Raw genomic sequence first — 21,975 nt, forward strand, 5'->3', positions numbered from 1 at the left:
ATGGGGAGTGGGAATGGGGGCAGGGTGGGGCCGGGCGGGGCGCCCCCAGCATCCTTGCCATGTGTCCCAGGTCTGTGGCTCGGATGGAATCACCTATGGCAGTGAGTGCCAGCTGAGGACCATCGCCTGCCGCCGAGGCCTGAGCATCTCTGTCCGGAGCCTTGGCCCATGCCAGGGTGAGGCCCAACCCACCCCCAAGGAGGGGCTAGAAGGGCCTGACCCTGCCCTGACCGCTGACCCTGGCCCCATGGGGACTCTTCTCTCCTTGCAGAAGCTGTCATTCCTGGTACCCACGCAACATCCCCTCCTGTGGCCACCTTGGGTCTCAATCTGAGCTTGGCTCTGTGGCCCCACCCCAGCACCCTCCCCCAGGCTCCTAGTAGGGCCTCCCACAGCCGGCCTACCCCTCGACCCTCATCAGGACCTCGGACCACTGCCAGCATCCCCAGAACCACCATGAGGGCCATTCTGACTGTGCCCCCAACGGCCCCCGCCGTGGCAGCCAGCCTTGCCACTGCTGCCTTCGGTGAATCCGGCAGCGCCGATGGGAGTGGTGATGAAGTGCTGAGTGGTGATCTGGAGGCCAGTGGGGCAGGCTCAGGGGGTGAGCACAGGCTCTGGGATGCGGCGGGCAGGGCCCAGGAGGGCTGCACCTGGGGCTGGGCTCAGACGGAACCTCCACAGGACTTGAGCCCCCTGAGGGGGTCAGTGCCATGACCCCTGGGCCGCCCCTGGAGAGGGCTTCCTGCTACAACTCGCCTTTGGGCTGCTGCTCAGATGGCAAGACGCCCTCGCTGGACACAGAGGGCTCCAACTGTCCTGGTGAGTGGGTGGCTGGAGGCTGGGGTGGCACGTGCGGAATGGCCAGGACACAGCCAGAGTCGCTGTCTCTCCTCCCAGGCAGTAGGCCTGCCCGTCAGGTGGGCACCTGGGGCTCACGGGCTTCTGATTTGGGGATGTGCATTTGCGCGGCCTTGGGATTCCAGCACACACAGGCATGTGTGGTCTCAGCCCCCACACACGTGGGTGCCCAGGACCCTGTGGCTAACCTGTCTTTCCCATTGCAAGCCGCCCGGGGGCACTGCTCCAAGGAGTCTGCCTGGTAACTGATGCCAGCCCTGCCCCGGGGTCCCCACTAACCCCATGACCATCTGACTAACCACCACCTGCCCTGCATCCCATGAGACCTGCTGCTGGGGGCCTGTGCCCGGAGGCCAGGCAGGGGTCAGGTGGGGCCTCACTGCCCCCTCTCCCACAGCCACCAAGGCATTCCAGGGTGTGCTGGAGCTCGAGGGCGTCGATGGGCAGGAGCTGTTCTACACACCGGAGATGGCTGACCCCAAGTCAGAGCTTTTCGGGGAGACCGCTAGGAGCATCGAGGGCGCAGTGAGTGTGGGACCCGTGGGGCGGGGTGCTGACCTTTCCCCCAGTACGGGCCCAGAGAAGCCCTGTGGTGGAGGACCTGGCGGCCCAGCCCGGGAGGACCTGGCGGCCCAGCCTGGGCAGACCCCCAGCGCCCTCACCGCTCCCTGCCTGCAGCTGGACGATCTCTTTCGGAACTCAGAGGTTAAGAAGGACTTCCGGAGTGTCCACCTGCGGGACTTGGGGCCTGGCAGCGCTGTCCGAGCCATTGTGGACGTGCACTTTGACCCCAGTGAGCTCCCACCTGAGCCCTCCCAGGGGGCGGTAGAGCTCCATGGGGCTCCACCATGCTAAGTGTCCCCTCTCCCCAGCCACGACCTTCAGGGCACCTGACGTGGGCCAGGCCCTGCTGCAGCAGATCCAGGCACCCAGGCGCCGGCCCCTGGGTGTGAAGCGGCCACTGCGGGACCACATGCGCTTCGTGGACTTAGGTGAGTGCCTGGTCTGGCGTGTGCCCCCCTGCCTGTCCCTGGGACCCCTGCTCCCTGCAGATCCTGACAGCCCCCCTATCCTCAGACTGGCTTCCTGCCTTCACACGAGCCACCACAGGAGCCACCCCTGCTACAGCCACGACCAGAGCCACCACTGTGGCCCGTCGGCCTTCTTCCGCCGTGACCCCTCGGGCCCTCTTCCCGGGTCACACCAGCCGGCCTGTGGGCAGGAGCACAGCCCCCCTGACCACACACCGCCCCCACCCCACGGCCCCGAGTCGTGTGCCTGGACGCAGGCCCCTGCCCCCAGGCACTCAGCAGCCCCCAAAGCCCTGTGACTCACAGCCCTGCCTCCATGGGGGGACCTGCCAGGGCCAGGACTACGGAGAAGACTTCACCTGCAGCTGCCCAGTGGGCAGGGGAGGCGCCATCTGCGAGAAGGGTGAGGGTTAGATGTGGAGAGGGCAGGGTGGGTTGGAGCAGGGCCGGGACCCCCACCAGCCAGGCCCTCCTGCCTCCCCGCAGTGCTACACCCCTCCGTGCCAGCCTTCGGGGGCCGCTCCTTCTTGGCCTTCCCCACGCTCCGCGCCTACCACACGCTGCGCCTGGCCCTTGAGTTCCGCGCGCTGGAGCCACAGGGGCTGCTGCTGTACAACGGGAATGCCCGCGGCAAGGACTTCCTGGCCCTGGTGCTGCTGGGGGGCCATGTGCAGCTCAGGTGGGCCAGTGGGGCGGCCCAGCCGGGGTGGGGGTGCCGATCAGGGTCAAGACATGCTTGGGGGTGTTGGATGGGGGCCAGAGGCCCAGGCTGGGCAGTGGTCCAGGCCCCCTTTGGCTGTCCTGAGCACCGGTTTCCATCCCCAGGTTCGACACAGGCTCGGGGCCTGCCGTGCTGACCAGCTCCGTGCCCGTGGAGCCTGGTCAGTGGCACCGCCTGGAGCTGTCTCGGCACTGGCGCCAGGGCACGCTCTCGGTGGACGGCGAGACCCCCGTCCTCGGCCAGAGCCCCAGTGGCACCGATGGCCTCAATCTGGACACGGACCTCTTTGTGGGTGGCGTCCCAGATGACCAGGCCTCTGTGTGAGCACCGTGGAGGGTGGGGCAGCCCCAGTCCTCGCCCTGACCCTGGTCCTGACCCCTGGGTCTTGTGACTGGCATCCAGGGGCCCCAAGCTACCTACAAAAAGCAAGGTGGGGGAAGGCGGGTGTGGACCACGACCGTGACCCTGGCCTCAGCCCCAGCCTGTAGCCCAGCCCTGAGCCTGTCTTGTGGGCAGCCCAGGTACCAGGCTGCCATTTGACCTGGCTGTGACCTTTCAGTCCTGAACCTTGACCCTCAACCCACCTCCTGATTCTGTCCTGTTTGTGGGACTGGCTGTCTCATGAGCACCAAAAGGGAAAAGGGAATGCGGAGCAGGCCTGACCCCTGCTGCCAGCCGACTGGGGGATGCCAGTGTCACAGTTGGCTGTGAGAGAGGAGCCTTTGTTCTCTGACCCCTGACCCCCATCCTGTGGCAGGGTGCTTGAGCGGACCTCCGTGAGTGTCGGCCTCAGGGGCTGCATCCGTGTGCTGGACATCAACAACCAGAGGCTGGATCTCAGTGGCGGGCAGACCACTACGGCCCAGAGCTCTGGAGTGGGCGAGTGTGGGGACCACCCCTGCCTGCCCAGTCCCTGCCTTGGTGGGGCTCCATGCCAGGCCCTGGAAGCCGGCAGGTTCCACTGTCAGTGCCCGCCTGGTCGCTTCGGTAAGGGCTGTGCCTGGGCCGGGTGGTCTGAGGGGCACCTGTGTTGAGGCAGGGGCTCAAGCCGCCTGGGACCTTATCCTGTTTCCCTCCAGGCCCAACCTGTGCTGAGGAGCAGAACCCCTGCCAGCCCAACCCCTGCCTTGGGGCAGCCCTGTGCCGCGTGTTGCCTGAGGGCAAGGCCAAGTGCGAGTGCCCCATGGGACATGGGGGCCCCCTCTGCCAGACAGGTGGGGCACCGGCTCTCCAGTGGGCATGCAGGGGAGTAGGGCTCAGGCCGCAGTGTGTAACCCCTCTTGCAATCCACAGTCTCAGAGTGGGATGATCCACGGCCCTTCTTGGCCGACTTCAATGGGTCCTCGTACCTGGAGCTGAAAGGCCTGCATACCTTGGAGGACACGGGGTGGGTAGGATGGAAGTTTGGGCGAGGGGAAGCAGCCCCCGACCCGGCCCAGCCCCTGGGGTGGGGGGTGCCGAGACGCTGCACTGACCCCACCTGACCACAGAAACAGGCTGGCACTGGAGCTGGTGTTCCTGGCACGTAGCCCCAGTGGCTTGCTCCTCTACAATGGGCAGAAGACGGACGGCAGGGGGGACTTCGTGTCACTGGCGCTGCGCGACCACTTCCTGGAGTTCCGCTATGACCTGGGCAAGGGGGTGGCAGTTATCAGGTGTGCCGGGTGGCTGGGCCCAGGGGTGGGGATGGCATCTGGGGTGGTAGGCTGGCAGAGCCACTCCGCTCACTTATTCTCCCCACCAGGAGCAAGGAGCCAGTGTCCCTGGGCACCTGGACCAGGGTCTCCCTGGAGCGGACCGGCCGCAAGGGCGCCATGCGTGTGGGCACCGGGCCGCGCGTGCTTGGGGAGTCCCCGGTGAGTCTCCCAGCCTCAGGCCTTCACCCAGTCTGCCACCTCCTCGGGGCACAGCCCCCACCCTACAGCGGCTCTCACTGACCTGTTTTCTCTCCCATCTGTCCTGCGTCCCGTCTGTCTGCCTCCTCCTCCCTGCCCCCACTGCTCTCTGGCCCTTGCTCTGCACCCCCACCCCGCTCGTCGGATGTCAGAAATCCCGCAAGGTACGGGTCCCTCTCCTCCCGCTGTTTTCTGCTGCCTTCGCCCGAGAGCAGCCTCTGCCGAGCCCTGGCCCTGGTCCTGCGATCACTTGTCTCCTATGCGGCCATGGAGGCGGGTGGGCCCTGGTTGGGGGTCAGTGTCCTGTTCCTGCCCCAAGCCCAGGCTCTGCGCCTCCTCACCCAGCACCTCCCCCAGGGGCCGCACACCGTCCTCAACCTGAAGGAGCCGCTCTTTCTCGGGGGGGCCCCTGACTTCAGCAAACTGGCCCGGGCAGCCTCAGTGCCCTCCGGTTTCAATGGCGCCATCCAGCTGGTACGTGGGGTGGACATGGGCTCCGCCCCAGCAAGGTGGGGGTGGCACAGCTTTGAAGGGGCTGCCCCAAACGGAGCCTCTGTCTTCCTGGGGCAGGGGCTGCCCTGAGCAGGGCCCCAGGTGGGGCTGTCCTGGGCGGGAGGACGTGAGGCTGGAGAGAGCTCTTGCTCCCCATCCCTTAGGTTGCCCTGAAAGGCCACCAGCTGCTGACGCCAGAGCACCTGGTGCGGGCGGTGGATGTCTCGTCCTTTGCGGACCACCCTTGTACCCAGGCCTCAGGCCACCCCTGCCTCAACGGGGCCTCCTGTGTCCCTCAGGAGGCCACCTATGAGTGCCTGTGTCCTGGGGGCTTCTCAGGACCACACTGTGAAAGGGGTGAGTGCTGCCCGGCACAGAGCCCGGCTGGTGGGGGGACCCTGCCCAAGGCCAGCCCTCACCCCAGCTGTCTATCTCAGGGCTGATTGAAAAGTCGGCAGGGGACCTCGACACACTGGCCTTTGATGGACGGACCTACATCGAGTACCTCAACGCCGTAACTGAGAGGTAACGCGCCGCACGGGGGCCAGCTCCCCTCGTGGTCTGTCTGGCCCTGTCTGTGCACGCGGTGTAGGGCCAGCGGCCCTCGGCTCTGGAGCCAGGAAGGGGAGGCCCGTATCCGCAGCCAGCCTGCTGCCTCCCTCTGCCCTTCTGCCCTCCTTCCTTCTCACCACCTGTCTCTTTGTTTCCAAGCGAGCTGACCAATGAGATCCCAGCGTAAGTAGCGCCGGGGCCCTTCCCCCCTCCGTCCATCGTCCACCCGGCAGCGTGTCCCTGCTGAGGGTGGGGGGCTGTTTATGCTTGAGGCTTCGTTTCCTAGTTTGGAAGGTGTCACCCATTCCTGAAGGCCAGCCACCCTGCCCAGCCCCTGCAGCCACTGCCCTCAACACAAGGCACCAGCACAGTGCACATGCGTGTGTATGCGTGCACATGTCTGTGCCACTACATGCACACCCACGTGGCCATATGCTCAAACATGCAGACATATGCTGGGACATGTAGGGGCTTCCCCCAGAGCTGGGCTGTCGGCCTCCATCACTTCTTGAGCTCTGCACCTGACCCGGGCCCTGCCCACCTGCTCTGTCTGCACATGGGAGCTGCACATGTGTCCCTGCTGGGGCTCTGTGGTGGGCAGAGCCCCACCCCGGCTCCCAGTTGTCTTCTGTGGATGCTTGCACCTCCTGCCTCCCACTGTTGAGAAGGGGACGTAGGGAGGGGCTGCTGCCGGGTCTTTCCCCTCCCCGCACCACAGTCTGTCTGTCCCCATCTCACCTGCCTCCCTCTCTTCCTGCTTCTAAGCCCGGAAGCTCCAGATTCCGGGGCCCCCCTCAGGTGAGCAGTGCACCCTGGCCCCGCTATCTGCCCCTTGTCCTGCCCCCCACCCATCTCTCGCCATGCCGTCCCTCTGTCCACCTGGCCCCTCTGCTTGCGTGTCGGCTCCCTGATGTTGCCAGCCCTGTGGCCCCTGCCCTCATGCCTCCCCACCCACCCCTGCCATCTGTGGAGGCCTTGACCAGCCCTCTGCCCACCAGCGAGAAGGCGCTGCAGAGTGACCGCTTTGAGCTGAGCCTGCGCACAGAGGCCACACAGGGACTGGTGCTGTGGAGCGGCAAGGCCGTGGAGCGGGCCGACTATGTGGCTCTGGCCATTGTGGATGGGCACCTGCAGCTGGCCTACGACCTAGGCTCCCAGCCCGTGGTGCTGCGTTCCACAGTTCCAGTTAACACTAACCGCTGGTTGCGGGTCAGGGCACACAGGTCAGTGGGCGCACCAAGAATGCAGCGGGCAGGTGGTGCCTGGACTTGCCCAGGCAGGGCATGCCTGGTCACTCGTGGCTTGGGGGGGGCCTTTGGTGGGGGGCAGGTCTGGCTGCCTGACCTGAGGTCACTGCCAGTGAGGTGGGGAGGGACAAGAGGGTGCGGGAGAGCAGCTATGGCCAGGGCGCCCCTGCCTGGAAAGGGCCTCCCTGCTCTACCCAGATGCTGGCTGGGGTCGCGTCCCTCTTGTCTGAGCCTGGCCGTCCACTCCAGCACATCTTGGCCTGCACGAGGTCCCTGCCCTGTTCCCCAGCGGTGATCCGTGGTGTGGTCCCTGGGGCATGGCGTGGGGAGGACGGCATCTGGAGGTGGCAGGGTGGCCCTCTGGAGCCTCCCCACAGCCTCATCCCCCACCTGCAGGGAACAGAGGGAAGGTTCTCTTCAGGTGGGCAATGAGGCCCCTGTGACTGGCTCCTCCCCGCTGGGCGCCACGCAGCTGGACACAGATGGGACCCTGTGGCTGGGTGAGCATTTGGGAGAAGCTAGAGGAGGGGTGGCATCCCCTGGAGCCCAAACTGAGAGCAGCATGTGAGTCAGCCCCATCTAGGACAGCAGATGGGCAGCTGGGGCAGCACCCCGTTCCCTCCTGTCCTGCCTGTGGGGCTCTGTGAGGCCAGAGGCTGGGGTATGTCTGCTGGTTGGTTGGTCCCCCTGGGCACTGACCAGCTCCAGGTAACTCACCTGGTCATGCAGGTGCCAGTGGGCCCCAGTGCCCACTGGTGTCCCAGCCTGCACATCATAGTCTCAGCCAGGTGACCCTCCTCCTGTCTTCCTACAGGTGGCCTAGAGAAGCTGCCCATCAGTCAGGCCCTGCCCAAGGCTTATGGCACAGGCTTTGTGGGCTGCCTACGGGGCGTGGTGGTGGGTCGGCGCCCGCTGCACCTGCTGGAAGATGCTGTTACTATGCCAGAGCTTCGGCCCTGTCCTGCCCCTTGAGCACACTGCAGTCTGCCACCCACCCTGCTGTAATTATTTTCTATTTTTGTAAACTTGTTGCTTTTTTGATATGATTTTCTTGGCTATGTGTTGGCCAGAAAGACTGCTGGCCTGGCCTCCCTCCTGTCTAGGCAGATGAGCTGCAGAGATAGACTTGGTGCAGAGACTCAGGGGTGATATGGCAGCGTGGAGGGCTTGGCCAGCAAAGTGCCCTCCGCGTCTGGCCGCCGTGTCCTTGCCCCTCGTTCTGTGCCCCTCCCCCACGTGTCTGCCTGTACTGGGCTGTTGTGTTTTCTGGTCTGTCAGCAGACACTCCCCACACACACTTCACCCATATTCCATCTGGCAAGGCCAGTGTCCCCAGAGCAGGAAAGCACTCCTGGGGTGTGGGGGGGGCCCTGCTTCCATGCAAGCCCTTGGGCCTTTCCAGGTTCCCACTCAAGCTGCTTGCCCTCCCTGTGTGGGCTGTGGGCGGCAGCTAGCCTCCCAGACTAGGCTCCGGCCCAGGCTGGCCGCTCCCAGGCCTCATGGGCCAATACTGTGACTTAGAAGCAATGTTACTGTTGGGGCCCCACCATGCCCCTCCCTCTGTTGTGTCCACCAGTCCCAGGTGCTGAAAAATTGGGGCCAGGCCCAGGCCTGTTTGGGGCACCCTGATCTTCAGCTGGCTCGGCCTGTCTACCCAGCAGCTCTGGGCATGGCTGCATACCCTCCCTGACCCCCCAGACTCCATGAGGAGCCCCAGGAGGGAGCAGGGCTGCCATGTGATGCAGTTGCGGTTGCTCGCTGCCTGGGCAGCCAGGTCTGCCTCTTGAGAACAGATGTCCAGGCCTGACCAGCAACCACAGAGTCTTTATGCATTGACTGTGACACCTGCAGCGGTGGGCTGTCGTCTTTCCTGTCCTGGCCACATGGCAAACCCTCTCCAGCTCTGGCGCGAGGGGTGCTTGTCCTTACTGAAGGTGACTGGAGGCCGGCCAGGCGTCTGACCAAGGCCAGGGGATGGGCACAGGGGCGGCAGAGTTGGCTGTAAAGCCTTAAACTGCAACGTCACATTCATCCCATCCTGTCCCCTGACCCTGCCCTTGTCCTGCAGGGGTGGGGCAGTGGCAGCCCCATTCCTCCTGCAGACAGGGCTGGGCCATTAGACACAGAGGCTGGAGGGAGCCCCATGTGTCATGTTACTAACTCCAGTCTGTGTCTGTCAGTCACCATGAAATAAAGTCTGAACACTTAAAAGCAGTGCTTGGATCTGTCCGCACCAAACACCTCCCATCAGCCCCACTGGGCTGGCCCCTCTCCAGCGGCCTCTTCCTGAGCAATGCAGGCTTCTGGCTCCCTTAGGTGGCCCTGGGTGGAGGAGGGGGCCTTGCACGGGGCTGGGGGCTGCTTCTGGCAAGGAAACCCCATGCGGTGAGTGTGCATGCTGTTGTCCTCCAGGCTGGTGAGAGTGGGGCTGGGGGGGCCAGCACTCCGGGTGGCCTCTAGATGAAGGCCAGCCTCACAGGCACCCAGCCCCCAGCATGTGCCTGTGTGTGTGAGCGCAGAGGGGGAAGAGGGCCTGTGGGGAAAGCAGGCTGGCTGTGCAAAGGGCAGGGGGTTCATAGTGGGTGGCCCAAATGTGAGGGTGACCATTGGCCCTGCTGGGAGACCCTAAACAGGAGGCCCTCTAGGGGCTGGTGCTGTGGGGCTGGGCTGAATGTCCAAGAAACGAGAGATGAGGGTCTGTGGAGTCCTCGGAAGCCTGACTTCCTGACTTCTATTAACGATAACGAAGTGTCCTTTTATGATTTTGTGTGAATAGAAAATAAATAAATAAAAATACCCATCTGCTCAGCACCCTGGTGACCCTTCAGCCCCTGGGTGTTGGCTTTCGCACGCATTAATGTTCCACCTGCTTGTTCAGAGTGGAGCGACTGCTATGTGCCAGGCAGCTGTCAGGTGCTAGGGAGGGGACAGGGAGAGGCGCTGGGGGGACAAACAGGTGACAGCAGGCACAGGGAGTGGGGACACTATTAGTCTGGGGCTCCAGGAGTGACCCAAGAAAAAGGCACTCATCCAGACCTGAGGGTGACAGAGCCACGGGAGGTGTAAGGCGGAGGCCAGGTGGCGGGCGGGTACAGATGGGCAGGGCAGATGCCAGGGGCCTTCCTGGGCCTTGGGCGGGCTTGGAAGGGCCGCAGGGGCTCCTGGGGTCAGACTCAAGAGTGCATGCCGCGCGGGGCGGGGCGCGGGCCCGGGTGCCCAGGGAGGGGGCAAGAGGGTGCGGAACGGATGGGCCTGAGCCATGCCGCTCCTCCAGCTCGGAGCCCATCCCGCGCCCCCCGCCGCAGGGGTCGCAGCCCCCTCCCCCGTCGAGGACGCGGCGCCCAGGAAGGCCTCGGGTTCTCTGGCCTGCGTGTGCGCGCCGCCGCGGGGCGCCCGCGGGAACACCACCCCCGCCCGGCCCGTTCTGAAGTTCGGCGCCCTCGAACCTTTTGCTTTCATCCCAAGTTCCGCGGCGCCTTTAAGGAAGCCGGGGGCGAGGCTCGGGGCGGGGCCTCTACCGACCGGCCCGAGGGCGCGTCCGCCCGGACCGCGGACCGCGAGGTGCGGAGCAGACATGGCCTCGCGCAGGTGAGCCGACGCGCGGTGGCCGTCTCCGGGACCCCAGAGATGCGCTTGGGGTCCCGCGGGCGCCGACGGGGGTGCGGACGAAATGCGACTCACTAGGGACGTCTGTGCCTCTGCCAGGTCGCCCCCAGGCCTGATCTGACACCTGCCCCCTCCGCATCCAGGAATGGAGGCCTCAGCCTTGGAGGGAGGGAGGGTGAGACCAGGTCCCACTCAGACGGGTGAAATGAACTCCCCTTTGGGGAGCGGGGAGAGGGTAGGCCTGGGTGGAGGTCAGAGGCACCCTGACTAGAAACAGAAGGTGCCCTGCAGGTGGCAGGCAGTGGTTGGGGCCTAGAGTGGGCAATAGGTGTCAAGCAGTGGCAGACCCTCCTTCCCTCCTGGCCCTGCCCTGCCCCCAAGCTCCCCTTTGGCCACCAGAGAGACGTCCTGCCCGGCAGGGGCGCCTCGTCCTTCCCTAGGCCTGACCCTCACAGCAGTAGCACTGGGGAATCCTGGAGGTTCTGGTCTCCCCTGGCTGCTTGACCCTCTCTACCTGCAAGGACTGGCCTTTCCTTGACAGGCTTATCTCCCCTTCAGACATCCCCAAAGGCCAGGTTTAGGGGTAGAGCCCCCTGGCAGGGATGCCAGGAACAGGCTTCAGGTGGAGCCAGCTTCTGCCTCCACGGCCAGGGCAGACGGGAGTGTTACAGGAACGGGGTACTTCCTGCCCTTTCTGCTGGAGCCCTGCTCCCTGGGCGTGCACGTGGATGTCTGTGGGGAGCCACACAGGTGTGAGACACATGCCACCATTTTCCAGCACATGACACACCTAGAGCACCCCCTCTGGGGCTCGATGAAGCTGGGGGGGATGCAGGAGCCGTCATCCTATGATCCTGCGTGACCTCCTAGGTCAGTGAGGGGCTGGACAAGTTCTGATCCGTGAGACCCACAGAGTGTCTTCCTGTCTGAGCAAGGTCTTTAGCCCAAGCCGGAGACCCCTGCTGCCCCCCACCAGCAGCTCCTCAGTGGTGAGGGTACCAGGATCTCTACACGCCTGGCCTGGTGGCTTCTGGCAGCATCAAGGGCCCGCTGGGGCTCAGGAACTGTGGAAGCAAGTTAGATCTGTACAGGCTTGTCAGCCCCAAAGCCCTGGGGTTCCAGCCAGAAGCCAGGGAAGGAGAGTTGGCATCTGGTTGGAATGGCCCCTCTGGGTCCCCTCAGCCTCCTGTTTGTCCCCTGGGCAAGTGCTGGTGCCCAGAGAAGGCCATGTCCATGTCACATGCATGTGACCCTAGGCCAGCCTGGGAAAGCCCCGGGTGGGGCTCTGCCTGCCCTTGCCAACCCCTCCCCACCCCCCTGCGATGACCATCTGGACTGTCAGTCCTCTGGCCCCTGGGCCCCTGCCCACACCCCTATCAGGTCTGGGCAGGCCCGCTGCACCTGCCCCCGCTGCACGTCCCCTTCCGTGGCCCTCTGGTTTGTGGGTCAACGGGCACCTCCATCAGCACAAATCATCCTGGGACTCCAGGGCCGTGGGACAGGGCTGGGCACAGGCCCTGCCTAGCTCTGTGGTTTGATGTGTCAATATTAGTGTCTGGGAGGGGGCTGGGTCCCATGGGGAGGGGACACCTGCTGAGCCCCCTAAGGTTTCCCCTCTCCTAGGAGGGGAAAGCATGTCTCTTTGTTAATTTGGTTGTATAACCAGGACAGACCTTGGCTGAGGTTTCTCTGGGACTAGGAAGGGCCAGGGCCTGGGGGCCCGGGGTCCTGGGGCAGGGAGTGGGGCTCTGGAGTTCTCAGCCCTGGAATTCCAGTCCGGGACCCTTTTGTGGCCTGTGTGTCTTCCATCATCAGAAAGTATCTGCGCTGCAGGCATGTCAAGCCCCTGTGTCATGTGTGTGGGGGCATGTTCATAGGCCACTGATGTGTCTCCCAGGGACCAGGGCTGGAGCTGTGCCATCTGCAGACAGAACGGCAAGGCCGTGCAGGTATCTGGACCAGCCAATGGCCAGTCTGGGTTCAGGCTGATTTCTTTGGTGACCTGGGCTGTCCTTGGCCTCCTGAACACCGACTGGCTGTCAGACCTGTCGGGGTCCCAGGGTACTTGTCCACCCCACCTATGTCACCAGGACAGGGCTGAGGCCCTGACCCACCACGGAGCAGGAAGCCCTTCGCACAGAGGTGGCCTCCTTGCACAGCAAGTCTGTGGGGACCCACGGCCTCCTGCCTCCTCCAACCCCTTCAGCACTGGCTGGGCACCGGCCTTGCCTCCACCTCCAGGCCTGGTGTGGGGACAGGGCTGTGTGGTGTGCATGGCTGCAATCTCTCAGGATGCCCCTCCCGTGGAGATTTCCACCTGATAGACCCAGTGGCAGCTTGCAGGGTGGAGAGGAGGGTGGAAAATATGATTGAGAGTCCCCAAAAGGACAAACAAGGTGCCCTTCAGCCCTCTCTGTGGCTTTCATTCTGGGCCTCCACCTCCACTCTGCCCCCACACTCTGGGCCTGGCCCGTCCTGGACTGGAGGCTGAGGTTGCTGGGCCAGGGGGAGGGGGCATCTGGGCACAGGATGTGGTTCGGCAGAGTAGGTGGCCCAAGGGGGTTGGAAGCCATCTTCTGGGTTCCAGCCCCCCTTCCCCCACCACAGTGCAGGCCCAGTGATGGCATGAGGCCGTGGCCCTTTCCTGGCGGCCTCACCTGCTCTCCTGGGCCTGGCCTTGGAGACTGTATGGCAGCTCCTCCTTCAGGAGGCCTTTCCTGGCAGCCTCACCTGCTGGTCCACTCAACTGAAACTGCCCCCAGTTCTGACTCCCCTGCAAGGCAGTGTGGGAGGGAACTCAAGACGCCAGGCCCAAAATGTGTCCAGGAAGCACCTGGCCCCTTCTCCCAGGGAGAGCATGGGCAGGGTATTGTCCAAGCTGGGTGGCTCTGGGCAGGTCGTCTGAGCTTCTGAGACTCTCTGAACCAATACATGGACCCCAGAGAGCCATCAGGCTCAGAACAGGCAGGCCGTGGCGAAGACACAGGGTCACCAATTAACACAAACACGGTAAGTGCCTGTTGCCTGTCACGGTTAACCAGAGCCACACATAGAAGTCGGGAGCAGCGGTGGGGCTGGAAGGTGAGAAGCAGCTCTCAGGAGCTGTGAGCTGGAAGGGAGGCGTGAGGTCCAGAGGGTCAGGACAGAGGTGGCCAGACAAGGGTGAGGTCAGGGGACAGAGACAAGAACAGGAGGATTCCCAGTGGGAGCTGCAGTGACCCACTGGCCAGTTCTGGCAGCTCTGATGTGCATTTTCTGAGGATCCCTTTGTCAGTCATGGCTTGGCTGCAGGGTCAAGGATGAGGCCTGGAATCAGTAGTCCAGGTGGGCCGGTGGGAGCTGAGCCCAGGGTGATGGTCGACTCTGGTTACATTTGGAAGTGAGAGCCCATGGGCCAGAGATGGCACCAGGAAAGAGTGTGAGGGGCTGCAGGCCATATCCTGAGCAATGGGTGAGGGGGCAATGTAGAAGATCGGTTTGGGGCTTTGAACTTGGCGAATGTAAAGACAGGAGCTGTGGCCTTTCCAGAGAGGCCGAGAGGAGAAGCACCATGAATTTGAAGTCTAGAGCCTGGGTGGGGTGCATGGACATGTAGACACGTGTGGAACACAGGCCGGGGCTCTGACATTGAAGGGTAGGAAAGAGGAGGGGTAGAGGGCCCAGCAGAGGCCCCTGGCCAGGGGAAATGGGAAGTGGGGCTGGAGAGCTCCCGAGAACAGCAGAGCGGAGAACACAGGACAGATGGGCTCAAATCTGCAGAGGGTGCCTGAGGCCTGATCCTGGGCCCTGAGGGCAACGAGGACCTCAAGGGCCGAGGTCTCAGTGGGCAGGAGGGCAGAGGTGAGCAGATGGTGAGTACTCTGGCGGGACCGGCCGTGTAGGCCAGCACAGGCCAGGGGAGCTTTCTGCAATGATGGAACGAGGCCTCCTGCACTGCCTCTGCTGGCCACACGTGCCTTCCAGCCTTGAGCTGTGGCCAGGGTGACCCAGGAACTGGAATTTTGATGTTGTTGAATCTTAATGCATTTACATTCACATCCCACATGTGCTCTGGGCTGCGTGTTGGCCAGCACAGGTGAGCATCGGGGTCTCCCTGGAGCAGGGACAAAGGGGGGGCCTGAAGAAAGGGGACCTGGAGGGAGAGGACCCCAGAGACGTGATCTGATTCCCTTTCCAGAAAGATCTCTGGCGGCAGGACCATCCCTGCTCACGTCTCTTGGGTCAGCCAAGGGGGTGGGGATAGGGTCCATACAGGGCACAGCAACCCCCCAACACTTGTGCCCAGGAGGCTGTCTTAGGGGCCTCAGTGTGGGGGTCGCCAGGCAGTGGAGGTGGCTTTGGGGGCCCACTTTCTTACTGGATGCAGCACCTGGACATGACACTCCCCCACACGATGTGCCATCTGTGCAGGGAACTGGAGGGAGTTGCTGCACTGAGATTCACTCAGAGCCTTGGCCACCCTGCAGGAGACACTGTTGGTTGTGGACCAGTCAGTGTTACGAGGTTACAATGGGGCATCAGAAGCACAGAGGTTGTCCACACGCTCACACCCTCACTCCCTCACTCAGCCCACGCTCTGACAGGCTCTGGGCTACCACCCAATGGGATTTAATCCTGGGCCCACAAACTCCTGCCCGAATGGATGAGACAGAAGTCAGCAGTCAAGGAAGCAGTGGCTCCCCTCGGATGCGGGCCCATGTGCAGACCTGGGAGAGGCGAGGAAAGACAGCCGTGGGGACAGGGCCAGAGTGGGGCTGGGATCCCTTCCCCAGTCCTCTACAGAGGCGTGCCTGTCAGCAGGTGTCCCCCCTGCTCCGGCCATGCGGCACCCCTCTCAGGTATCCTGCCACCTATTCACCCACCCCCGCCTCTGTTTGCTGGCCTGTCCAGGTCTTGCCTCAAGCGGCCTCCCTGACACCCAGGCACTGCTCGCAGCACTGGGATGCGACGCCACTCCAAGCACAGCTTCTGGAGGTGGGAGAGACAGGCCAGCAAGTGTGGAGCACGGGTCGGGGAGGCGGCAGACGCCATGAAGAGAAGCGAAGCAGGCTAGTGACAGAGCGAGGGGGCAGCCCTGTGGATGTGGGCCAGGGGGCAGAGGACAGCTGCAGCAAAGGCCCGGGGCGCACAGGACTGTGTGGAGGAAGCTGGGGCTGCAAGTGGAAGGCGGACAAGCCTGAGGGCTGTGCTCTTGTCCTGGGGGCCCCTGACCAAGGGACTGGCATGGCGCTGGAGTTACTCAGGCTGCACAGGTGCCATGGGAGATGGTGGTGGCCAGGGCGGGGCTTGGGGAGGTGGGGCAGGAAAGCCTGCTGAGGGCAGGAAGGGAGCCATGGCTGACCTGGCAGGGCTGGGAGGGACCAGAGAGCTTGAGCCCAGGTTCCAGATGGCGGCCCTGTAGGGTGCTGCCCAGCTGCCGCTGCAGGAGAGTTTCTGCCCCTCTGTGTCCGAGACCCCATGGCTCCACCTCCTTCCCCGCAGACTGCAGGCTGCAGGCCCTGTGGTCACTGCCCAGGATGGTTGCAAGTGTGGGGGGTCCGCAGGTCTTCGTGGGCGTTTGCTGCAGCGACGATGGCGGCTGGGTGTGCATCAGACTTGGGGCATGGACCCAGCATGCTCCATGTCACCAGCTCTCTGGGGTCACCAACTCGGTGCTCCCGTTCCAGGTGGTTTCACCCCAACATCGGTGGGTTTGAGGCAGAGAAGCTGCTCCTGTCCAGGGGCCAGCACGGAAGCTTCTTGGCAAGACCCAGCAAGAGCTGTCCCGGGGGCTTCACACTGTCCGTCAGGTGGGTGCCATGGGGTCCTCCCTGGATGGGAAGGGGTCAGCCTGAGAGAGTGACAGTCGAGGGAAGGGGCTTCCAAAAGGGCTCTAGGTCTTTCTCTGCAAACCTGAGGCAGCAGGTTAGAATGAGGTTAGCCCTCAGGATGAACTTCCCTGGGGCTTCCCAAGCCATCCTGCAGGGCCTGGAGGACACTGTCTTGGGGCGCTGTCTCCAGTCATCTGGAGGCCCCCAGGCAGGTGGCGCGGGGTGAGGGCCACCCCGGCCTCAGCCAGCAGGCCAAGGGAGAGTCAGTTGGTGGTCTGCAAGCCCAGTTCTGACTGCTCAGGGTAGGGGGAGAGTGGGGGCAGCCTGGGCGAGGTGCCCACAGCCCAGGGTGGGGCCCATACACAGGCTGGGTGGGGAATCACAGAGGGAGGGGCCTGGCCTTGGCTGCCAAGTTCCTGGCAGGCGAACTGCTGAGGCCAAACCCTCAGGGCAGGAAAAGCCCAAGGACTATTCCAGAAGCTGAAGATGGTGATGGGAAGGAGGGGGTCAGTGGGAGCAGAGCTCCCCTCTAGAGGGCAGCTGGCCTCTTGCCCTTCCAGGCGCCACGACGAGGTCACCCACATCAAGATCCAGAACACGGGCGACTACTATGACCTGTATGGCGGGGAGAAGTTCGCAACCCTGGCGGAGCTGGTGCAGCACTACACAGGCCAGCACGGGGGTCTGCTCCGGGAGCGCAGCGGGGCGCCTGTGGAGCTCCGGCACCCCCTGGGTTGCCAGGACCCCACGTCAGAGCGGTGAGCGTGGGGCCGTCTGTCCAGGCATCTGTGTGTCTGTGCACGCGTGCATCCAAGTGTCCAAGGGGCAAGCCTGTGGGGCGTGGCCCAGGGTGTCCTCCACCCCATGGCCAGTGCTGGGCAAAACTGAGGGCATGTCCTGCTGCCCTACACCTGGGGCTCTGGGCCTCCTTTCGCCTGGGTTCCCGGCACGGGCTGCAGGGGTGAGTGTGCAGCAGGGTCCTGCAGCCACTTCACCTCAGTCCTCCCGGCTGATGACTTGGGGGGAGCAGGTTTCTCCAGCCCCAGTTTCCCCATCTTGCACTGCTGATGCCTGAGGGAAATACATTTGCCAGGGACCTGGGGTGGGGCTGCTCTGGGAGGGGTAGCCCTTCTCCACCTTGCTGGGAACTAGGCTGCCACCTGGTGGCTGTCCAGGGCCCTGCAGAGCCCACTAGTCCTGTCTCCTGGGGACTGCTGGGATGGGCGAAGGTCAGAGAGGTGGGCTGCCTACTGAGGCCTGCTGGGTGGGGGGGACACCTGGGCACCTGAGGTCTGGGTGGGTCTGTCTGTCTCTGTGTCTCAGTGTCTGCTTGGAGCCGTCTGGTTGCAGGGGGGTCTGTGCCTCAGCCTCACCTGTGCTCCCCGTCCTCACTGCCCTGGGCCAGCTGGTACCACGGGCACCTGTCTGGCAAGGAGGCTGAGAAGCTGCTAATGGAGAAGGGGCGTGTGGGCAGCTTCCTGGTACGAGAGAGTCAGAGCAAACCTGGGGACTTTGTGCTGTCTGTGCTCACGCAGCAGCCAGACAAGGTGGACTGCCAGCCCCGGGTCACCCACATCATGATCCACTTCCAGGTGGGAGGCCGTGGCTGGGAGGGGCTGTGACTCAGGGGAGGTGGGCAGTGGTCAGGCCCCTCACTGCTGCTCCCACAGCCAGACGGGAAGTATGACGTGGGAGGTGGGGAACAGTTCGACACCCTCAAAGACCTGGTCGAGTGCTACAGGAAGAACCCCATGGTGGAGAAGTCGGGGGCTGTGGTGCACCTCAAGCAGGTATGCTCCCAGCACATGAACCCGGGGGTCTGGAGTGGGCTTCTCCCCCTGGAGGTGGGGGCAAGCCCACGGGCACAGCCCCTCCCAGGGAAAAGGGTGACCAGCAGCCCTGGGGCAGGGTGGCCAAAGGGAAGGTTGGAGGGCCAGGACAGCCACCCCTGGGGAGGGTACTGTGGAGGTGACTGGGTCCTGCTAGGCTCTGACACAGCCTCTCCCTGCCAGCCCCTCAAGGCCACGAGGATCAATGCCACAAGCATGGAGAGCCGCGTGCAGGAGCTCAGCAAGGCCACGGAAACCGGCGACAAGGCCAAGCAGGGCTTCTGGGAGGAGTTTGAGGTGCCTAGTGGCCAGCGGCCCCTACTCCCACCCTCTGGGCTAGAGCGAGGGCCAGCAGAGGGGCCTGGGTCAGGGGCTGGGCACTGGGGGCTCTGGGGAGGGGTCAGGGGTAACAGGCTGAAGCACCCATGTCCCCAGATGCTGCAGCAGCAGGAATGCCGGCTCCTGTATCCCCGGAAGGAGGGGCAGCGGCTGGAGAACAAGCCCAAGAATCGCTACAAGAACATCCTTCCTTGTGAGGGCCAGGGCTCCACCTGCCGCAGGGCCCATCTGACTGGGTGGGCCGGTCATTCCCATCGCCGCTGCGCACTCCCCAGAACGTGCGGGACCCCTTCCTCCCAGTCTTGCTCACAGCGGGCAGTCAGCAGGCAAGGGGGTGGGTGGGATCTGTGAGCCCCTCCTCGCCCCTGGAGGCCTGAGCAGCATCTCCCCTTTCCCAGTCGATGCCACCCGCGTCAGCCTGCGTGACGTGGACAACAGCGTGCCTGGAGCTGACTACATCAATGCCAACTACATCAAGGTGGGTGTGCGGGAGGCAAGTGTGGGCACCCAGCTGTGCGCATGGCCAGCAAGGATCCATCAGGACATCTTGAGCCATGTCTGGCCACATGCCAGTCACCCTATTTCCCTATTATGAGCCTGGAGCTCCTGATGGCAGGCCCAGGAAGAGCCAGGGCCCCCAGGGGCCCAGGGGCCCTGGCAGCACAACAGATATTCAGGGGTGGGGAGTTGGGGGCAGCAGTTCCCAAGGGTTCCTCAGAGCAGGCTCGACTAAATATGGGCCCTAAGCCCTTCCCTAGCCCAGGGTGGAAGGGCTTGTTCATGAGCCACCTCAGGCTACTTCATGTATCATGTGCGTAGACTTCCATTTGTCCTCCTACACTTTAATTTCTGGAAACAGCAGGCCGCTGACCCCCTCCCCCTTTCAGAGTGACCCAGAAGAGAAGCCAGGTCAGGGACTGGGCAAGGTGTACATTGCCACCCAGGGCTGCCTGCAGACTACAGTGGCTGCCTTCTGGGCCATGGTGTACCAGGAGAACACGCAGGTCATTGTCATGACCACCCGGGAGGTGGAGCGAGGCCGGGTAAGAGGGTGGGCTTGTCCCTTGTGTGTCCGTGTGGACTTGCGCTGGGGGCTGGCCCAGTCTTGTCTCTCTTTCAGCCTTTGTGATGCTGGGAGGAGGTGGAAGGGCCCTAGAGAGCCCCCGTGTGTGTGTTGTGTGCGTGTCCCTGGCAGGGTGTGGGGGTGACACAGTGCATCCTCCCTCCCAGAACAAATGCTTCCGATACTGGCCAGACCCACATGGCAGCCAAGAACATGGCTGTGTGCGTGTGTGCAACTTGGCTGAAAACCAGGCCCATGGCTACTGTGTGAGGGAGCTGCAGGTGTGGCGGTCAGACCAGGTGAGCGGAGGGCAGTGGGACTTGGGGGATCGGGGTCAGAGCAGTTGGGAAGTCTCCAGGTCTGTGCTGAAAGCTGTGCTGGGAGAACCCCCAGTTACCTGTCTCTCTGGCCTTGGTGGCTTCCATGTCCCCTCTCCCTGGTGGACACGGTCCTAGTCTGGGCTCTGATGGGCCGTGTTGAGGAGGGCCACACTCTCAACCCCAGCTGCCGGCCTCCAGGGCAGCCTCGCAGGCGCCCTCCACAGTCTCCTGGGCCACCTCATCAGCTTTGTATGACAGTGGTGCCTGTTTCTGTCCAGGCACAGATCTGTTTGACCACCTGGGGGGCTCTTGGAGGCCCCTCACATCTGGCTCTTCCCAAATAGAACTCACTGCCCCCCAAGCCTGCTCCCTCCCCACCGATGACCCACCCCCTTCCTAGTGCAGTGCCTGAGCTGCCTGGGGCCATCCGGGGAACCCCGAAGCCCTAAATCCTATCCTTCCCTCCGCCCTCCTGGTGGGCCTTGGCCCTGCTGGTCACTGCTGGCAAACCCCGCCGAGCTAGGCCTGCCTCTTCCCGGCTCATCCCCTGCGACCCTCCCGCCCCAGAGGTCACAGAGCTCTGGGGCGCCGGCTCTGCGCCGGACCCTGGGCAGTGTCGGGTTCTCACAGTCCGCCCGCCCAGGAGGGGCCGCCGCGCACCGTGAAGCACTACCAGTACTTCAGCTGGCCCGACCATGGGGTCCCCGCGGAGCCCGCCGGCGTCCTAGACTTCCTGGACGACGTGAACCAGGCCCAGAGCAGCACGCCCGGGGCCGGGCCCATGGTGGTGCACTGCAGGTGCGGCGGGGCGCAGCCACCCGGGCACCGCAGGCGCAACGGGCTGGGGCCACGGCCTCGACCCCGGACCTCGCCGCAAGCTTCCTGCTTGTCCCCACAGCGCCGGCATCGGACGCACTGGCACTATCATCGTGATTGACATCCTGGTGGGGCTCCTCCGCAGGCACGGTGAGCCTCTCGGATGCGGGCCCCGCCCCGTCCTGCCCACCCCGCGGGTTCCGCCCCGCCCTGAGCCCCTCGTCCGCAGGGCTGGACTGCGACATCGACGTCCCCAGGACGATTGAGCTGGTGCGGCGGCAGCGCTCGGGGATGGTGCAGACCGAGGCGCAGTACAAGTTTGTGTACCTGGCGCTGCAGCGGTACATCCAGGGCGAGCAGCTGCGCCTGCGCGAGCAGGTGCGAGCGGGGCGGGGGCGGGGAGGGCATGCGCTGACGTCACCGCGGTGACCGGAGGCCCCTCCCCCCAGCGCGAGCCCCGGGACGAGAGCCGCTATCTGAACGTGGGCGCCGCGATCGCCGAGCGCCGCCGCTGCCCTGGAGCCGCTCCGAGCCGGGCGCCAGCGGCGTGAGTGGGGTCCCGGGGCGGGGCCGGGCGGCCGGGGCGGTGAGGGCGCGAGAGATCGCCCCGGGCGCCGCCGAACCCCGCCTCCGCCCGCAGGACCCCCGAGGCCTCGGGCGGCGTGTACGAGAACCTGCCGGCCCCCGGGCGCTGAGTGCCGACCGCCCCGGCCGCGCCGGAGGCCCCGGGCCGGCCTTCGCGTTTCTCAAAGGCTGCTCAGGACAGTGCGGACCGGAGCTTGTCGGGGCGCCGGGGAAGGGGTCCCGCAGGGCCCCCACCCCCCACCGTCCCGGAGCAGGCCTGGACGCCTCGAAGTGGGGTGGAGCCGCCTTGGCGCTCCCAGGGAGGGGGAGGCGGGCTGCAGGGCTGGGGCTTCTCAGTGTGGGGGGCCACAGCCACGTGCTGCCCACCGTGTGCCACGCGTTTGAAGGCCCGTCTGTGTGCAAGTGTCCGTCTGTGCTTTGCCCTGCCTCGCCAGCAGTGTTTGTGCCCGGCTCCCCTGCAGACTGCGCCACCCGCTTCAGAGCTGCTTCAGCCCTGCCCACAGCACCGGCCTGGGTCGCGGCCCTGGCTGCACTGGGCCCCTGCTGTGTCCGGGCCTGGCCAGGCCCTCGCCTTGCGGCTGCGTGAGGACAATGCTTGCGGGATGAGAGAACATGCGAGATGCTCCACCGACTGCGTGTGCAGCCTGGTGCCCAGCCCTGCTGTGACGAGGACGAGGCTCCGTGGGTGCGTGGCCACCGCGTGACAGGTGTGATGTCACTGGCATGTGCATGGCCACACCTCCACCTCAGGCAGCCCTGGGTCTTCGTGGTGACCTCAGTAAAATGCTCTCTTCTCACTTGTGTGTCT

At 64.5% G+C, this 21,975-nt stretch overlaps 2 protein-coding genes across 20 annotated transcripts in view; both read left to right on the forward strand.

Moving 5' to 3' along the window:
- The window catches only part of AGRN (agrin), a 31,361-nt gene extending 22,351 nt beyond the window's left edge, over positions 1 to 9,010 (forward strand). For 3 of the 11 annotated variants that reach the window (XM_073232973.1, XM_073232977.1, XM_073232979.1), the window contains 22 exons: positions 71 to 176; positions 272 to 604; positions 685 to 822; positions 1,259 to 1,386; positions 1,540 to 1,654; positions 1,734 to 1,853; positions 1,939 to 2,295; positions 2,379 to 2,571; positions 2,718 to 2,933; positions 3,371 to 3,600; positions 3,693 to 3,827; positions 3,907 to 4,000; positions 4,104 to 4,268; positions 4,358 to 4,469; positions 4,854 to 4,982; positions 5,165 to 5,357; positions 5,438 to 5,525; positions 5,712 to 5,735; positions 6,318 to 6,350; positions 6,551 to 6,775; positions 7,196 to 7,299; positions 7,614 to 9,010. In XM_073232973.1, coding sequence (XP_073089074.1) covers positions 71 to 176; positions 272 to 604; positions 685 to 822; positions 1,259 to 1,386; positions 1,540 to 1,654; positions 1,734 to 1,853; positions 1,939 to 2,295; positions 2,379 to 2,571; positions 2,718 to 2,933; positions 3,371 to 3,600; positions 3,693 to 3,827; positions 3,907 to 4,000; positions 4,104 to 4,268; positions 4,358 to 4,469; positions 4,854 to 4,982; positions 5,165 to 5,357; positions 5,438 to 5,525; positions 5,712 to 5,735; positions 6,318 to 6,350; positions 6,551 to 6,775; positions 7,196 to 7,299; positions 7,614 to 7,771 — 3,396 coding nt within the window. In that variant the 3' untranslated portion in view covers positions 7,772 to 9,010. Of the gene's footprint in view, positions 1 to 70; positions 177 to 271; positions 605 to 684; positions 823 to 1,258; positions 1,387 to 1,539; positions 1,655 to 1,733; positions 1,854 to 1,938; positions 2,296 to 2,378; positions 2,572 to 2,717; positions 2,934 to 3,370; positions 3,601 to 3,692; positions 3,828 to 3,906; positions 4,001 to 4,103; positions 4,269 to 4,357; positions 4,470 to 4,660; positions 4,673 to 4,853; positions 4,983 to 5,164; positions 5,358 to 5,437; positions 5,526 to 5,711; positions 5,736 to 6,317; positions 6,351 to 6,550; positions 6,776 to 7,195; positions 7,300 to 7,613 lie in introns of all 11 variants that reach the window. The other 8 variants (XM_036999770.2, XM_036999780.2, XM_036999772.2 and 5 more) reach the window with 7 other exon arrangements.
- Positions 9,011 to 10,051: 1,041 nt separating this feature from the next.
- On the forward strand, positions 10,052 to 21,964 carry LOC108405695 (tyrosine-protein phosphatase non-receptor type 11-like). Of its 9 annotated transcripts, none has more exons than XR_005056342.2 (15): positions 10,052 to 10,387; positions 16,072 to 16,194; positions 16,776 to 16,973; positions 17,621 to 17,807; positions 17,886 to 18,005; positions 18,228 to 18,341; positions 18,480 to 18,576; positions 18,782 to 18,861; positions 19,271 to 19,426; positions 19,614 to 19,745; positions 20,410 to 20,564; positions 20,665 to 20,732; positions 20,812 to 20,923; positions 21,032 to 21,129; positions 21,223 to 21,778. XR_005056342.2 is itself a non-coding variant. In XM_036999611.2 (15 exons), the coding sequence occupies exons 1-15, from the start codon at positions 10,059 to 10,061 to the stop codon at positions 21,771 to 21,773; spliced, it is 2,178 nt and encodes a 725-aa protein (XP_036855506.2). In that variant the 5' UTR covers positions 10,052 to 10,058; the 3' UTR covers positions 21,774 to 21,964. The 9 variants fall into 9 exon arrangements, 5 of the variants coding, with proteins under 5 accessions (XP_036855506.2, XP_036855507.2, XP_036855508.2 ...); XR_005056344.2 differs by having other exon boundaries at positions 21,629 to 21,769; XR_005056343.2 differs by having other exon boundaries at positions 21,605 to 21,745.
- Positions 21,965 to 21,975: the final 11 nt, after the last annotated feature.

Source organism: Manis javanica, chromosome 4 (genome assembly GCF_040802235.1).
Source record: "Manis javanica isolate MJ-LG chromosome 4, MJ_LKY, whole genome shotgun sequence".
NCBI lineage: Eukaryota > Metazoa > Chordata > Mammalia > Pholidota > Manidae > Manis > Manis javanica.

Bases quoted from the DNA above. Each gene is read 5' to 3' on its own strand.
- LOC108405695 (XM_036999611.2), top strand. From the start codon at position 10,059: ATGCCGCTCCTCCAGCTCGGAGCCCATCCCGCGCCCCCCGCCGCAGGG. The intron at 16,974-17,620 runs GTGAGCGTGGGG...GCCCTGGGCCAG, and splicing joins CAGGACCCCACGTCAGAGCG to CTGGTACCACGGGCACCTGT. The intron at 18,342-18,479 runs GTGCCTAGTGGC...CCATGTCCCCAG, and splicing joins GCTTCTGGGAGGAGTTTGAG to ATGCTGCAGCAGCAGGAATG.